The sequence below is a fragment of the Phyllostomus discolor genome, chromosome 13 (assembly GCF_004126475.2).
Source record: "Phyllostomus discolor isolate MPI-MPIP mPhyDis1 chromosome 13, mPhyDis1.pri.v3, whole genome shotgun sequence".
NCBI lineage: Eukaryota > Metazoa > Chordata > Mammalia > Chiroptera > Phyllostomidae > Phyllostomus > Phyllostomus discolor.
Genome location: NC_040915.2, coordinates 7,171,524 through 7,188,545, shown reverse-complemented (window position 1 = coordinate 7,188,545; position 17,022 = coordinate 7,171,524). Strand labels below are relative to the sequence as shown.

At 42.3% G+C, this 17,022-nt stretch overlaps 1 protein-coding gene, 1 non-coding gene and 1 pseudogene across 2 annotated transcripts in view; 1 reads left to right on the top strand and 2 right to left on the bottom strand.

Annotated features, from left to right (window-relative positions):
* The window catches only part of HSPA4 (heat shock protein family A (Hsp70) member 4), a 40,098-nt gene extending 32,192 nt beyond the window's left edge, over positions 1–7,906 (bottom strand). The window contains exon 1 of the mRNA XM_028527527.2: positions 7,464–7,906. Coding sequence (XP_028383328.1) covers positions 7,464–7,570 — 107 coding nt within the window. The 5' untranslated portion in view covers positions 7,571–7,906. The remainder of the gene's footprint in view (positions 1–7,463) is intronic.
* Positions 7,907–8,563: 657 nt separating this feature from the next.
* On the bottom strand, positions 8,564–8,704 carry LOC114510480. Its single transcript, XR_003685658.1, has one exon. It is a non-coding gene; the product is annotated as a small nucleolar RNA SNORA7 (small nucleolar RNA).
* Positions 8,705–10,646: 1,942 nt separating this feature from the next.
* On the top strand, positions 10,647–10,744 carry LOC114510508 (annotated as a pseudogene).
* Positions 10,745–17,022: the final 6,278 nt, after the last annotated feature.

Genomic DNA, 17,022 nt, shown 5'->3' with positions numbered 1-17,022 from the left:
AAATATTAGAAATAACCTGAGCATTTGGAGAAAACATGTTACAGTCCTAATACAGAATTACATATTTAAGGAGGTAAATCCATATTTGACTCTGAAAGATGTCTAAAATACAGGGTGGGGCAAAAGCAGGTTTACACTTGTGAGTGCTTGAAATACAGTTTATTCTTGTATTATTTATTAACTACTGTATTTTTCATACACACAACAGTAAACCTACTTTTGCCCCACCCTGCATAAGTGGAAAAAGTCACAAAACAGAGTATGATCCTATTTGTTCAAACACACAATCTAGAAAAAGGTATGCAAGGGTAGAGAACAAACTAGAGTGAGAGGAACCTTAATTTTAACATTCCAGTGTTTTTACTGTTGCAGCAAACAAGTATTCTGTTAAGTCAGTTAGAAAAAAAAGTCTCAGGAAACAATTTAGACTCTAATGACAAAGTTCCTACCAATTTTACATGAGAGGCTGCTGTTCAGTTCCTCAATGATTTTAAGAAACTGCTTTCATAACCTTTCCCATGAGACATATGAGAGGAATGGTGTAAGCAGTCTGAAGCATTAGTTAACAAATCAGCCTCCTTCTTCTTTAAACCCAAGTCACCCCGCAGCTCTTTTTGGAACTACGTGACATGTAAAGACATTCACTTCATAGAGAAATAATTTTCTTGCACAAATAAAGTATCAGATATTTATTTGCCAGTCACCCAAAAATTATACTTTAAGCTTTTGCTCTGATGGGTGGTTATTAATAGTTTCATCTCTTCAAATTCCTAACATATTGCTTTATTAGGAACTAAATCCATCAAAATGATACTGTAAACAATTCATGCCTTACAACCCAGCAATTCCACTCCTGAGAATATATCCAAACAAACCCAGTTAACAGCAGCCAACCTATAGAAGCAACCCAAGGCCCATCAATAGTCAAGTGGATAAAAAAGCTGTGGCACAGCCCTGGCCAGGTGGCTCATTTTGTTGGGGGCGTCATCCCACTCACCAAGGGGTTACAGGTTCAACTCCAGTCAGGACACATACCTAGGTTGCAGGCTGCATCCCCAGTTAGGGTGCATATGGGAGGCAACCAATCAATGTTTGTTTGTTTCTTTCTCTTTCTCCCCACACCCCCCTCCCACCACCAAAAACATCAGTGAACATGTCCTCCAGTGAGGATTTGGAAAAAAAAAAAAAAAAAGGTGTGGTACAGTGGTAATACTCCACTGTATATATATACACGCACACATAAAAAACATAGATCTCACCATTTGCAACAGCACGGATGGACCTAGAGGATGTTATTATGCTAAGTGAAGTAACTCCATCAGAGAAAGACACATACCATATGACTTCACTTTATGTGGAATCTAAGGAACAAAATAAACTCATAAAACGTAAACAGACTCAGAGATACAGAGAATGGACTGAGGGCTGACAGCGGGAAAGGGAGCTGGGGTCTGGGTGAAAAAGGGTCAGGATTAAGAAGTCCAAACTGCTGGTTACAAAACAGTTGCAGGGATGCAAAATACAAAATAGAGCATATAGTGGATGATACTTAGTAACTCTGTGGTGCCAGGGTGGGTACTGGAAATACTGGGGGACAGGCTGCGCTGTACACCGGAAACTAATATAAAATAACATTAAATGCAAACTGGAATAAAGATACAATTCATACAAAGAATTATTTTCTTTTCTTTTTAATTCTCACTAGATATACTTATTGATTTTAGAGAGGGTGGGGGTGAGGGAGAAAGAGTGAGAAACAGGAAGAGAAAGAATGAACATCAATTGGTTGCCTCCCATATGCACCCAGACCAGGGATTGAACTGGCACCTTAGATACTGGGTTGGCCAAAAAGTCTGTATAGTTTTTTCCATAAAAGACACATTTTTCCTTTTCACCAATAACTTTACTGATTTGGATATTTTGAGTATGTTGACCATCTCCCCCTATTGGCTTCTAATGGGTAGAGGCCAGGGGTGTTGCTATACGTCTCCCAATGCATAAGACAGCCCTACAGCAAAGAATTATGGTATCTGGCCAAAATGTCAATAGTACCAAGAAACTTTGCAAATAACTTTTGACATGTTCAATCACTCACAGTACCTTCTCCATACACTGCACATCTTTTTTTAAGTTTCAACTGCATTTTTACCTTTCTTGAAATAATCATAATACACCAAAAATGTTGCATATTTTCTTCCATTTTCATTATTAAAATAGCTCCACAAAAGTTCACCAATTTGGTTAAGTTTTTTTAATGCACGCTGTTACCGCAGCTATCACAATACAATCTAACGAAATTGTTTCGAATGAAGTTAAAGACAACTAAGCACTACTATAGCCATAGTACCAAAAAAAAAAAAAAAAACAAACAAACAAAAAAAAACAACCCTAACAGACTTTTTAGCCAACCCAGTATGTGCCCTAACCAGGAATCAACCCACAACCTTTTGGTGTACAGCATCACACTCCAACTGAGCCACCCAGCCACGGCCACAGAATTACTTTCATAATTCATTTCTACACTACAAATTATTCATTTTGGAAAGCATAACTCAATTAACTTGCTTGACAGTCCAAAAGCATTCTTACTGCAAAAAAGCTTTATGGTTGTACACTTTCTACTGTAATAATCCAACTAAATATAAAAATAGACTTGCCAAGCCTATAGTCAAAAAACATCAACAAACAGCCCTAGCTGGTATGGCTCAGCAGACTGAGTGCCAGCCTGTGAACCAAAAGATTGCAGGCTCCATTTCTGGTCAGAGCACATGCCTGGGTTGCAGGTGCGTCAGAGGTACCCAATCCATGTTTCTCTCCCTGTCTTTTTTCCCCTCCCTTCCCTCTCTGGAAATAAGATCTTAAAAAAAAAAAAAAAAAAAAAAAAAAACACCAGGTACACTCATTTATAACTCCTCAAAGTTTATCTCAAATCCACCCACACATCTCCCCCTTCTACTACCCGCACTAATGGAGAGCTATTAAGAGCAATGTCCACACCCACATGGACTGAATATCGCACTAGCCTCCTAGTCATCACCCTGCTTCTTCTCTCGCCTGTCTCACATAAATCCTTGCTCCACCAAAAAGTCTCATATTTAAGATGGTAGATCGTCCCCACAGCATCTAAATAAAGCCCATCATTCACAAAGCTCGCCACACTCTAGTCTGCCCTGCTTAACTCCTCTCCACATTCATCGCCCACCAGCCTCTCCAGTGGCTCAAGAGAGGCTGTCGCCCTCTGAGTCTGTCATCTGTCAGGTCAGCCAAGCTCTTCCTGCAGCAGTGTTCCTCACCTGCTGTCCTTCTGCCCGGAACAGCTCTTCTTCAGGCCCCTCACCTGCCACGATAACTGCCATAATAAATTCCTACTCATCCCCCAGCTATCAGCCTAAATGACTTTTCTTTTTATTGGATTTATTGAGGTGGCACTGGTACTAAGATTACCTACATGTCAGTGTACAATCTATAACACACCATCTGTGTATTGTACTGTGTTCACCACCCCCAGTCACGTCTCCTTCCATCACCTTTTACCCGCCCCCCACCCGCTTCCTACCTCCTCCCACCCATTCCCTCTGGTAATCACCAGATGTCTGTGTTTGTAAGTTGGGTTGAGGTTTTTTTGTTTTGTTTTTGCCCAATCCCTTCACCTTTTTTCACCCAGCCCTGCAACACCCCTCCCCTCTGACAGCTGTCAGTCTGTTCTCCATGGGTCTGTTTTCTATTCTGTTGGTTTATTTTGTTCATTGGGTTCCACACATGGTGAAACCATACAGTATTTGTCTTTCCGTGACTGGCTTACCTCACTTAAGCATAATGCTCTTCAAGGTCATCACGCTGTCACCCGAGGTAAGATTTCCTTCTTTTTATGGCTGAGTAGTGTTCCATTGTGGTAAGTGTACCACAGCTTTTTTTATCTACTCTTCTACTGAGTCTTGGGCTGCTTCCAAATCTTAACTATTGTGATTAATGCCACAAGGAACATAGGGGTGCATAAATGGCACTTTTAAAAAGATTCTATTTATTTTTAGAGCAGAGGGGGAGGGAGGGGGAAGAGGGAGTGAGAAAATCAACGTGGGAGAGAATCATCAGCCAGGTGGTTGCCTCTTGTATACACTGGAGACTGAACCTGCAACTCAGATGTGTACTCTGACTGGAATCGAACCCATGACCTCTTACCTTGTGGGCCAACACCCAACCAAGCCACACCAGTCAGGGCAATAAATAAAATCTTAAGAAAAAAAAAAAGAGCACCTTCCATCACCTCTACCCCACACACAACTTAAATTAGGCCCCTGTGTTGTCGTGCCTCCACTTTCCCACCGGGGCCTTCCCCCCAGTTAGCATTCACATATGTGTTTGTTTAGCATCTGGCTTTTCCTCTTAGCCATGTCCATGATTGGGTGATCTTGTTTATTCAACATCAGGGCACGTCCAGTGGTTAGCACAATGGTTGGCATATTTGCTAACATAAAAGAAACCTAAATTTGGTGGAAAAGCAAGTGTCTCTTCTGGGTAAGAATCAATTAGCTCCTCAAAAACTGAATCCAGCCCCAGCTGGTGTGGCTCAGTGGACTGAGTGCCAGCCTGTGAACCAAAGGGTTGCCAGTTCTATTCCCAATGAGGGCATATGCCTAGGTTGTGGGCCAGGTCTCCACAAGGGGATGCTCAAGAGTCCAACCACGCATTGATGTTTCTCTTCCTCTTTCTCCCTCCCTTCCCCTCTCTCTAAAAAATAAATACAATCTTAAAAAAAAAAGAATGAAGTTACTCCCATCACAGCCAACCCTTGGAACCTACTCCACTCTCACAGTAAAACAAACATACATCACACACAGTCCTCTGTCTACCTGAGGTATGAAACCACTGTTCTATATTTTAATATTACTAGTTCAACTTCTGTGGGTGTGAAAATTTTCAAAATAAAAGTTGGGGAAATGTTAAAAATGGTGGTATACAGCCTATTTTATCAGTTATCAAAAATAAAAAATATTTAAAACCACACACACACAAAAAAAACACTGTTCCATAACCACTACAAAAGATCAACCTTTCTCACTCTCATGGTTACTTAGCTAGACGGACTCCACCACAGGAATCTCAGCTAATAAAAATCAGTTCAAAAAATTATTTGGCCCTGGCTGCTGTGGCTCAGTTGGTTGGAACATCAGCCTATAAACCAAAGGTCCCAGTTTCAATCCCTGGTCAGGGATCATATGAGAAGGCAACCAATCATGTTTCTCTCTCACACTGATGTTCCCTTCCTTCCCTCTCTGAAAGCAATGAAAATTGTCCTCTGCTGAGAATATTTAAAAAAAAAAAACAACTATTTGGTATATGGCATTCCTATAAATTCCTGAAGAATATAAAAGGAAATATAAGGAAAACACACAAGAAAACATACAAGTTAATATATCACTTAAAGAATTTAAAAAGCATTCTTATCACAATTACATAGTGTATCTGGTCACTTAGTCTGTGACACATATTTAGTTGTGAAATGGAAACATTAAGTTTTTTTCCTTAAAGAAAGCAGTTTAAAATAATGGAATTTATGTCAAAATCGTGGCAATTGCTGTTTGTCTTTAAAAAATTTAGAGCCTAAGGTAACAGCCTAAAGGAAAGGACAGGAAAACGCTCCATTATCTGGCATTCTCTTCCTCTGGCGGAGTCTGTTCAACTCTAGGCAGGAAAACACCCAGATGGTTCCACAACGAACTCAAGCACTCCAGCTCTTTACCAATGAGAAAACTAGGACCCAGAGAGGAAGAACGGCATCAAATAGGAAATTAATGCTTAAATACTTAAAAAACAAACTTTAATGCTTCAAAAAAAAAAACTTCAATATACAATACACTTCCCTGGGAATACAAATCAGAACATACCCCTTGTTAAAAACTATAAAAATAGCTAGGGGCACGAGGGAATGGGATATATTCTAACAAGTAGAGCTTTCCTTTGCGGAGTGATGAAAATCTTTTAAAATTGTTGTACAAATTTGTGACTACACTTCAATTTTTAAAACTGCACACTTTAAATTATATCTCAACAAAGCTGTTTAAAAAATAAAATTACCAGGGGCCATCAAAGTTCATTTTGAGATCTGGAGTGGTTTTTAGGGGAAGCCACCTGGGTTAGCTCTAAATAAGGGGCAGAAATTTGATAAGTGGAAGGGAGAATGTTGTGATCCTTCTAAGCAGCAAAGATCAGGCTCGTAGAAGGGATACTAGTTTGACTAAGTTGACTAGCAATCTGCTTAAGAAGTGTAACAAAAGTCGGGGTGAAAACCACATTTAGAACAGACGCTGGTGAACCACCATGCTGAGAACCTAGCAATAGTATAAAGCTTCAATATTTTGTTCAAGAGGAAGACAGTGGGCTGAAAGGTTTCTCTATGTACTCAAAAAGTAGATTATTTTACTCTAACCAAGTAAAGACCTGGGTGGGTCATGATTTTTAGAACCTGTGTCTGTACTGATCCCATATTTACTACAGGTTCTAGAAGTCAAAGTGAGCCCCTGAGTCATTCATTAACTGTGGCCTAGTCCTGGGCCGGGTACTCAGAGGGCAATCTTAGGTTGCAGTTCATCGCTGATAGGGCACATACAAAAATCAACCAATGAATGCATGAATCAGTGGAACAAACAAATCTATGTTTCTGTTTCCCTCCTTCCTCCCTCCCTCCCTCTCAAAAGTACGTATGTAAGTAAATAAATACATAGCAATTGCAGCCACACCCCGGTTGGAATATATTACTATGTAAGTGGATGCGCACAGAATAGCAGGGAATGACCCAACATAGTTCAATATACTGAAAGAATGTGAGAAAAGAAAGTGAATGCAAAGGTATCGACACAGCATCGATTTTATTAAGTCCTTTCCCGGCATCTGTTATACCACCACTCCAACCTAAGAACCCTGGTCGACCCGCAGCCGAGACTCAGGTTCTCCTGCTCCCCAGCTTCCGGGCGCCGCCCCGCCCCCACTCACGTGGGACTCCGGTCGCTTCACGTCCATGCCGCCGGCAGACGACAGAACCCGTTCAACTTTTAAGTGCCTGCTGTGTGCAAAGCTACGAACTCTGTGTTAAGTTCAAGAAACGTCAGTATGCCCTGTGCCTGATCTCTGCCTGCTGAAAGAGGATCTCGGTCCACCATACATCCCAGGCCTGCCTTCCCTCCAGCTCCCACCCCGGCTCTCCGCTGGTCCGAGTACCCCACTCACAGTCTTCCCTTTACCCACGAGCCACCAGCAAAAAGCCTCACTCCTGGCGCAGACCCACACGGCAGGCCGTGACAATTAGTAACCTGGCACCCAGCCGGGGTCCCCTATCCCCCCGAGCCTTTGGCTCGGAACGGAGATGACTCCCCGGCTCGTGTTCCCCAGCCGCGAGGGTCGCAGACCCGAGCAACTGGTACCTCCCCAAACCCCCAGCTCACGCGGCCGGCCTGGCCCACACTTACGGCGTGCAGCGATCGCTGTACTCATTAGCTATGGTCTCGATGCCGCCGGCGCGTGCCACAGCAACGTAGCAGCTCTGGAAGCCGAGGTCTATGCCTACCACCGACATGGCGCCAGCTAAAGCTCGGGCTCGAGCCCGGGTCCGGCCGGCGAGACAAGACACAGACCGCGGTGGGCTTGGAGCGCGGAGAGCGGGCCGCGTAGGCCAGGGAACCGGTGCTAGTGGGGACGTGGGAGTGCCCACGCGAGGGCCTAGGGCCTCTTAAATGGATCCGCTGCAGAGCGTGCTGCCCAGGCCGGCTCCGGCAGAGCGGCCACACTGGAGGAGCCGGGTAGCGGGGGCGGAGAAGATCTCGAAAGATCTCGTTGCGACGAGAATGAAGCTGCTGAGCGAGAACTGCGAAGGAAAGAAATGTTCTCGCGAGACCTCGGCTCAAACGTTTTTCCTTTTGAGGTCCCGCCCGCCAGTTACGTACAAACATACGTCATGTTCAGGCAAGAGAACCTTGGAGGATGGAAAATGGTTGAGAGGAGGAGCTAACCAACTGAACCTGCGCACGGGATCTGCCGCAGCTGCTTTTCATGAGGGCAAAGAGCAATAGAACTCCTCTACTTCCAAAAGAAAGGATAGTGGGTAGCCGGCTTGGAAGCAAAATAGTGAGGAAGTGCCGTTGGCCTACTTCCGCCGTTTTTCTGTATGTCCAAAGAAACATCCGGTGGTGGTACCTTCTGCGCCTCAGCCTGTTTTGGGACCCGAAAATGGGAGCGAGGTTGGCCCGTTGAGGCTAGGGCAACTGTAAGAACACGGCCCGGAGTAGGGCCTTAAGTCAAGCAATATCAAGGTTAAAGACAGCGCCCTTCCCGGCAGAGGGAAGGAATCCACTCTATCCCACTGCCTTGTGTGGGGTTTTTTTTTCCCCTTCAGCATATCAGGGTTCTTTAAACCACTCCCGTCCTTAGATAAGACTGAGGGGTCTACAAGACTTAAACCTTTTAATCCCTAGTATGTTCCAAGTACCTGTCCTGAACTGGATGCAAGAGACAGATGATGAGCTACCAGCCAGTAAAGTTTTAGGATTACACGAAGCTAATGAATTTTTTTTAACGTTGTAGAGTGTCTTCCAATCCCCAGCTACTAAGCAAGCGGGGAATGGAACGGGTACCTCTGCCAGGCTTGCTTTCCCTCCAGGTTTCAAAGCTGGCAGAATATTACCCACTCTCCAGACCGTGGTCCTGGGAAGTTGAAACTAATGAATCTAAACTTAAGATGCACCTGGGAGAGCAGGCGTGGCTTAGAGTTACAGTGTTCCAGGTGCCTAGGGGAAGCCAGCTTGCTATTAGGAAGCAATTCTGTGTAATAAACATATCTGATAAATTGCTTAATGAGGTTTCAGAAGAAGGGGAATCTGAATCTCCAAGTCTCCAGTAATTTGTTGTAATTTCTTGTTCTAAATATTTTCTTTGTGATTCTTTTAAGGGCCCCCAACACACAAAGTTGTATTTTTTAAAGATTTTATTTATTTATTTTTAGAGAGAGGGAAAGAAGGAGAAAAACATCAATGTGTGGTTGCCGCTCACGGTGGCCCCTACTGGGAACCTGGCCCACAACCCAGGCATGTGCTCTTGAAACCAGAAAAGACACGAGTTTGGGCTGCCTGTCACTACCAAACCCAATAAGCAGAGACAGGGATTGAATCTTTAAAGGGCGCTTTATTCAGATTGCCAGCGATCTGAGAAGATGGCAGGTTCATGCCCTCACAGGACATCTTGTCTTTTCTTTCCAGGCCAACGTTTTTACAGCAGGGAATAAACAAGGTGGGTGAGGGGTTTTGAAATTCTGGGAAATGTTAATTGGATTAAGAAAGGACGTCAGCATTCTGTCTTGGGCGGTGGTCATTTCACCCTGGAGCACAATGGCTCAGATACCATCTTGAGTTGCTTGTGGTCCACCTGAGGAACAAGGTGGAGCTGCTTATGGTCTCCTGGAGTCAGGGTGGGTCATACCCTCAGTTCCTGGAATAACAGTTTTTACATGCATTGATTACTAAGCTTATTAGCTATTACTTAAACTAAAAATTTCCAACTCTTAGGTCGGCTATCACCCTGACTGGGAATCAAACCAGCGACCCTTTGGTTCGCAGCCCATGCTCAATCCACTGACCTATACTGGCCAGGGCCAAAGTTGTATTTTTTTATAAGTTAGGTTGACTTTGACCTTCCTGTTTTTCTCCTACCTAAAGGGATATCAATAACAACAAGGAAAGTATTGACCTTAGTTATGACAGTCTGTATCCATTAGTCTGATCTGGGTTATTCAACACTGAGCAGAGGTCAGGCACCCTAGCTGCAGTGCCTAATCCTCCTAAAAGATCACTAAGTGGCTTACAGGCTCTGTCTCTGCCTTCCTTCTTGCAGGAGGCCTCCCCAGCCTTTAGCTAAACTGGCAAAAAGCACACCGATATCTCTTTATGTTCCAGTTTCATATCCACTTGCCATAATTGCCTTGGCACAGCTTTCAGTTTAAAATACCATCAACCCTATCAATCTTTTTAAGGATTTGTCCTTCTCAAAATAAAACATTAACATCAGTCACAGAGAGTACTCATCCTGCTATAAATAGTTTCCTGGATGTCAAACTTATAGCTCAGGAGGCTATTCCGGGGTATTTAAATAAATGAAGTCAGAAAAAAGTTATTTAAGAATTCTGAAGAATTTTTACGACAAGTTTCCAAGAATCACAACTGTGAAGCAACAAAGTTGCCAGAGTAATAAGGGAGGCACTATGGCTGAAACACAAGTTCTTTCCATTCAGCAGAGTTATTCCAAGTACATAAGAAGAAGGAGATTGTTAAATGCCTTTCTCTGGTACAATGGTTAAATTCAGTTCCAAGCAATCCAGAAGGTGTATGAAGGTGTGTGTGTGTGTTTGTTTTAAAAACTCAGTATTCGTAGGCTGCTCACCATGAGACAGAAGATGCCCAGATGAGAATTGATAATCATCCCTGCCAAGTGGTCTGTGGAATATTGTCCCACACTCTGGAGCAACTTCTGCAGGTCTTTTCTTCAGGGGGAAGCTAAATGCTCCGATAATGGTGTTTCCTGGTCTCCCAGATGTCAAAGTGAGTGGACTGGCGCCCTCAGTCAAGCCAGCACCCTTACCTTACCCTCTAAAACTCTAATTGTTCATTGCTTCTCAGCCTCTTGGCTAAGATCAAGTGTAGTATCTGTTCTTATCAGTTTAAAGCTCTAATCACTCAATAATAATTACCATATCCTACCTCCCTAGCCTTCAGCTAAGCTAGCAAAAAGCAGACCCATATCTCTTTATGTTCCAATTTCTTATCTACAGTATGTGCTATAGATATGCAGACATTGTGCTGAGCGATGTAGATGCTGTAATTCATTTAATCTTCATAGCAAACCCATTGGGTAGGCATTTTCCAATGTTATAGATGAGAATACTGGGACTTCTTGAGGTGGAGGAAACTGTTCAAGGTCACACAGCTTTTAAAGCTCTGACTTCAACGTGAGTTTCCTACAACTACACCACTGCTGTTTTTAAATTCATGTTCCTTATAGAGGTTCATTAAAGTAAATAATGAGAAAGAAGTAAAAGAAATAATTCAACTAGAAACATTCACTATTAACATTTTGGAACACTTTCCACCCTTTCAGTGTTTTCATCGTATATGATGGTTGAATTTGGTCATGCCTCTTTCAACATTTGGTTAAACCAGCCTTTCCCAATGTGCATTCCCCAGGACAGCATGCCATGAAACATTGACAGGTTCATGTTACCATTTTAAAGGCTCCAAACATCCTATAGAAAACCTGTTTCACTTTGTTTCATCATAAACACAAGTACGAATATAAACAATACTACTTACAGAACAGTGGAGCACAGGTTAGCCTCCTGCCTTTCCCCCTCAAGCACTTGTCTATCATATGCTGTTCTGATACAGAAACTGCTGTTACAGTTCACTTGTGACTCCAAATTGGCTGAGATCCTAGGGTCGGTCTTTCTTTACCCTATCACACTGTCTGTTTACATAGTGCCACTATGATCTCATTCTGAGGTTCTTCTCCAAAGCCCACGTTTTGCCCTTATTCAGGCTGATCACACCAATACATATGGTCTCCATCATTATCAGTCTGAACTCTTTCCCTCTTTCTAATCTTAAAATGTTGGGTAAGCCCTAGCTGGTGTGGCTCAATGGAGACAGTGCTGGCCTGCGAACTGAAAGGTTGCTGGTTCAATTCCAGGTCAGGGCCCATTCCCGGGTTGTGGCAGGGTTCCCAGTTGGGGGTGTGCAAGAGGCAACAGATCAATGTGTCCCTTACACATTGATATTTCTCCCTCTACTTCTCCCTCCCTTCCCCTCAGTCTAAAAACAAATAAATAAATATAATCTAAAGTAACATGATGGATACTTTTTTAAAAATGCTGGATGAACTTCCCCCAGATTTCTCCAAGCCACACAAGCTGATATGATCATGAAAATTTAACCCTTTCATCTAGGTCCCTTGATCACTCCAAATTTTCCTGGCCTGACTCACAACCTCCTTTCCATCAGCTCCACCCTCCATTCAGCCAGTCCCAGACACAGCTTTCCTCCACCTCAAGCAGCTGGCATTTCAGCTCCACCCCGAAGTCCTGCCTGTTGGTCTGGTCTGTTGAGAGCAGAAAGATGACTCTGGCCTGTTCAGCAGTGTTGTTGCTCTGGCTTGTCCTGTCTAAAGCACAAAGGGACTCCCAACCTGCCCCCACAACATCCACCCCACCCCCAGGGAGTTATCCTGCCATAGTAGCAGTTGCCATCTTGTTTGTACAAATTACAAAGCTTTCTCTCTACCGTCTTTTGTTTTAATTATCAAACCCATCAGAACTCGGAATATCCTAATGCTGGTTTCTCTTCAGATGTGTCATTTGTCTCAGGACAGAATGCTCTTTACTTTGTGCTCTAAGACTCAAAGACAATGACTTCAAAAGCCCCTGTGGCCTCTGATAATAATTGACTTTTCCTGGTTAAAAAGGAATCTGGAGCATGAATGTCTGTAATCTGATGCAGAATCAGTGTTACTATGAACAGTGTTACTATGAACAAGTTGATGTGGCATTCCACCCGAACACTGCTTCCCAAACAAACGAGGGCCATTTACTTTCTTGTTCACGTGTATTTAATGTTCAAATGCAATGTGAGCTAAAAATCTAAATATATCACTGGTGATTACAGCTCGATACCTGAATGCCAGCAGTAGAAGCCCTGACTCGGAGGAGCATGACTAACATGTTTTCCGGGCAGTGGAACAGGAATCCACCCCTAGTGCGAAAGGTGGCAGAAGCAGGCTGAAACAGGAGAAGAGGGCATCTGAGCTCACTGGAAGCATCAGAGTTTCTTTTCTAGACAAGACAAAGGCGAGCCTGGAAAAGGCGACCGAAAGAAGTTTCCACTATGAAGATATTGGAAAGACAGTTACCCCTTGGTAACCAAGGGGTTAGTTCCAAGGCCCCCACGGATACCTAAATCCACAAATACTTGAAGTCTTGTGTAATATTTGCCTATCACCTATGTACATACTCCCATATACTTTAAATCATCTCTAGATTACTTATAATGTCGAGTACAAAGAAATGCTGTGTCAATAGTTGTTATACTGTATTATTTAAGTGATAATGACAAGAAACAAAGGCTGTACACATTCAGTACAGACTCAGTGACAGTAGGCCTAACTACCTAGTATGTGTCATCAACAACATAACTTTTTAAAAAATATTTTTAGTCTGGGTTGGTTGACTCCATGGATGCTGCACCTGTGGACACAGAGGGCTGAATGTGCTCAGCAGAGGGTAGCAATGTAGTTAGTAAGGCATTTTTCAAGACTGTGTGACTGGCCCTTTAAGAATACTATTAAATATGAATATATTTGATGCCATTTCCACTAAAGGCAAAAGTTTATTTTTGGAGAAAGAGCAGTGACCCTAGAGATTCCAGCTAAAGAGGCTCACTGGGTTCTGTAGCCAGCACAAGTGAGGATGTCTGTTTTGATTGCAATAGTGTTGCATTAGCAGCTATCGAGAGTAGTGGGAGGAAGTAGCACAATCCTATTGGGCATGTCTACCTTACCTCTAAGTGAGAGGAGATCCAGGGGCCCAAAAGGACCCCCTGCACTAACAGATCTCTTCCAGTCCTTTAAAATGCCAGTAGAGTGCCAAAAATGTCCCCCTAGGCCTTCTTTCTCATATATTTTCACAGGGCTTCTTCTCTAAAAGTAAAATCCCTTCCAAAGTTGGGGACTGCTGCAACAATCTTCCATCTCCATGTAAATGAACAGAAAACATAACCACAGGATTGAGAGGAAGTCCATGACTGAATGAGCTTACCCACCCATTCTCCCACTTTCAGGTTGCATAGGTGAGTGTCCTCTACTTTTAAGATTTTCAATGGGATTTCCTAAATGTAACAGAGTTTCACTGCAACAGCAGAGAGTTACAGCTACTGGTGAAATTAGGCTGGTGGCCACTTACCCCACTTCTGTGAGGACTAACTCTTTGACCCAAGGCGTGGTTACTAATAGCAGAACCATCCTATCAGAACTGCAAGAGGAGCACAGTATAATTAAGCAGTAATAATTACAGCTGTGATACTGGTGCTATAAAGCACAAAGACAAAAATAAAAGTCCAGAAACAAATCCAAGTATGAACATTTAGTATATGATATATGGCATTTCAGTCTAGTGGGGGAGGAGGTGATGTTGAGACATTAGCTAATCAATTTGGAAATTTTTTCATATTTTTTAAAAATTTAATCTTTATTATATTTTTACATATACCATTTAGCTGCCTTATACCTCCTCTCCCCAGCAATCACCACATTATGAGTCCTTTTTCTTTGCTCAATCCCTCCACACCCTAACCTCCCCGCCTCCACTGGCTGTCATCTGTTCTCCATCTATGAGTCTGTCTCTGTTTTGCTTCTTGGTTCAGTTTGTTCATTAGATTCCACATATAAGTGAGATTATATGGTAGTTATCTTTCTCTGACTGGCTTATTTCACTCAACAGAATATTCTCCAGGTCCATCCATACTGTTGCAAAGGGTAAGATTTTCTTCTTTTTTACAGCCAAGTAGAATTGCACTATGTAAATGTCCCATAGTTATTTTATCCACTCATCTATTGATGGCCACTTGGGCTGCTTCCTTATTTTGGCAATTGTAAATAATGCTGCAATGAACACAGAGGTGCTTATGTTCTTTTGAATTAGTGTTTTGGGTCCCTTCAGATATATTTCCAGAAGTGGGCTTCTGGGTCAAAAGGCAGACCCATTTTTAATTTTTTGAGGTATCTCCATCCTGCTTTCCACAGTGGCTGCACCAGTCTGCATTCCCACACACAGTACAGAAGGGTTCCATTTCTCCACATCCTTGCCAGCACTTGTTACTTGTTGATTTCTTGATTATAGCCATTCTGACAGGTGTGAGGTGATATCTCATTGTGGTTTTCATTTGCATTTCTCTGTTGATTAGTGACACTGAGCATCTTTTCACATATCTCTTGGCCCTCTGTATGTCCTCTTTGGAGAAGTGTCTATTCAGGTCCTTTGACAATTTTTAATTGGAATGGTTTTTTGGGGGCTGTTATGTTTTGTAAGTACTTTATAAATTTTGAATATTAACCCCTTATCAGATGTGTCGGCAAATATGTTCTCCCATTCTGTGGGTTGTCTTTATTCTGTTAATGATTTCCTTTGTTGTGAAAAATTTTTTTAGTTTGATGAAGTCCCATTTGTTTATTTTTTCTTTTGTTTCCCTTACCTAGGGAAATATATCCAACAAAAAATTTCTATATCCAGTGTCCAAGATTTTGCTGCCTATGTTTCTTTCTAGATTTTTATGGTTTCAGGTCTAATATTTAAGTCTTTGATCCATTTTGAATTTATTCTTGTGTGTGGTGAAGAAGGTGGTCTAGTTTCATTTTTCTGCACATATCTGTCCAATTTTCCCAACTCCACTAATTGAATAAGCTATCTTTAGCCCATTTTATGTGCTCGTTTCCTCTGCCGAATATTAATTGACTATAAAGGTGTAGGTTTATTTCTGGGCTCTCTGTTCTGTTCCATTGATCTGCTCTCTGCCCTCAATACTGCAAATGGTTTTTGTACAGGAGAGGTGCAAATGATTTCTGTCTGGTAGAAAAGATACTACCAAGTATTATGCTTTTTTTTTTGCCCTGCGTAACAGTAAAAGTTTATATTTAATTTAACAATCTAATTTCAGCATTCTTTCATTTCAGTCTCTTAAGTTCTCCATTAAATTAGCTTTACTGTCCTGCTGGTCCCTTATTAATGAGTTAAATAAATCACTGACATGTCCTCATTATACATATTTATATGTTTTTAACATTTTTAAAAAAGATTTTATTTATTTTTAGAGAGGGGAAGGGAGGGAGAAAGAGAGGGAGAGAACCATCAATGTGTGGTTGCCTCTTGCACACCCCCTACTAGGGACCTGGCCTGCAACCCAGGCATGTGCCCTGACTGGGAATTAAACCAGTGACCCTAGGGTTCGCAGGCCAGCACTCAATCCAGTGAGCCACATCAGCCAGGGCACATTTTTGTTTCATTTTTAACTCTTTAAAAATTAAACTTTTTCTTTAAAAAGTTAAGCATAGAATTAGCATATGATTGATAAATTCCACCCCTATGTATGTACCCAAAGAAATTGAAAGCATAGCCCTGGCCGGGGTGGCTCAGTGGATTGAGTGCTGGCCTGCAAACCTAATTCCCCATCAGGGCACATGCCTGAGTTGCAGGCCAGGTCCCCAGTAAGGGGAGCATGAGAGGCAACCACACATTGATGTTTACCTTTCTTTCTCCCCGCTTTCCCTCTCTAAAAGTAAATAAGATAAAATCAGCCCTGGCTGGCGTAGCTCAGTGGATTGAGCACAGGCTGGGAAACAAAGTGTCCCAGGTTCGATTCCCAGCCAGGGTACATTCCTGGGTTGCAGGCCATAACCCCCAGCAACTGCACATTGATGTTTCTCTCTCTCTCTCTCTTTCTCTCTCCCTCCCACCCTTCCCTCTCTAAAAATAAATAAATAAAATCTTTAAAAAAAAAGTGAAACAACTGAAGATTTAAAACAAAATAAAACAGCATTTTTAAAAGTAAATAAGATAAAATCTTTAAAAGAGAAAGAAAGAAATTGAAAGCAAAGACCCAAATAGATAATTATACACCAATGCTCACAGCAGCATTATTCCCAATGGCCAAACAGTGGAAACATGACAAGTGCTCATCAAGAGATGAGTGGGCAAAGGAGATGCGGCATGGAAACACATGAGCATGTAAACACATGGGTGTGTAAACCCATGGGCGTGTAAACACAATGGAACATTATTCAGCCATAAAAGGATGAAATTCTGATACATGCTACAATATGAATAAACCTTAAAGCCATTATGCTAAGTGAAAAAGTCAGACACAGAAGGACAACTACTGTTTGATTCCACACATGTGAGATATCTAGAATAAGCAAATTCATAGAATGTAAAACAGAGTTTGC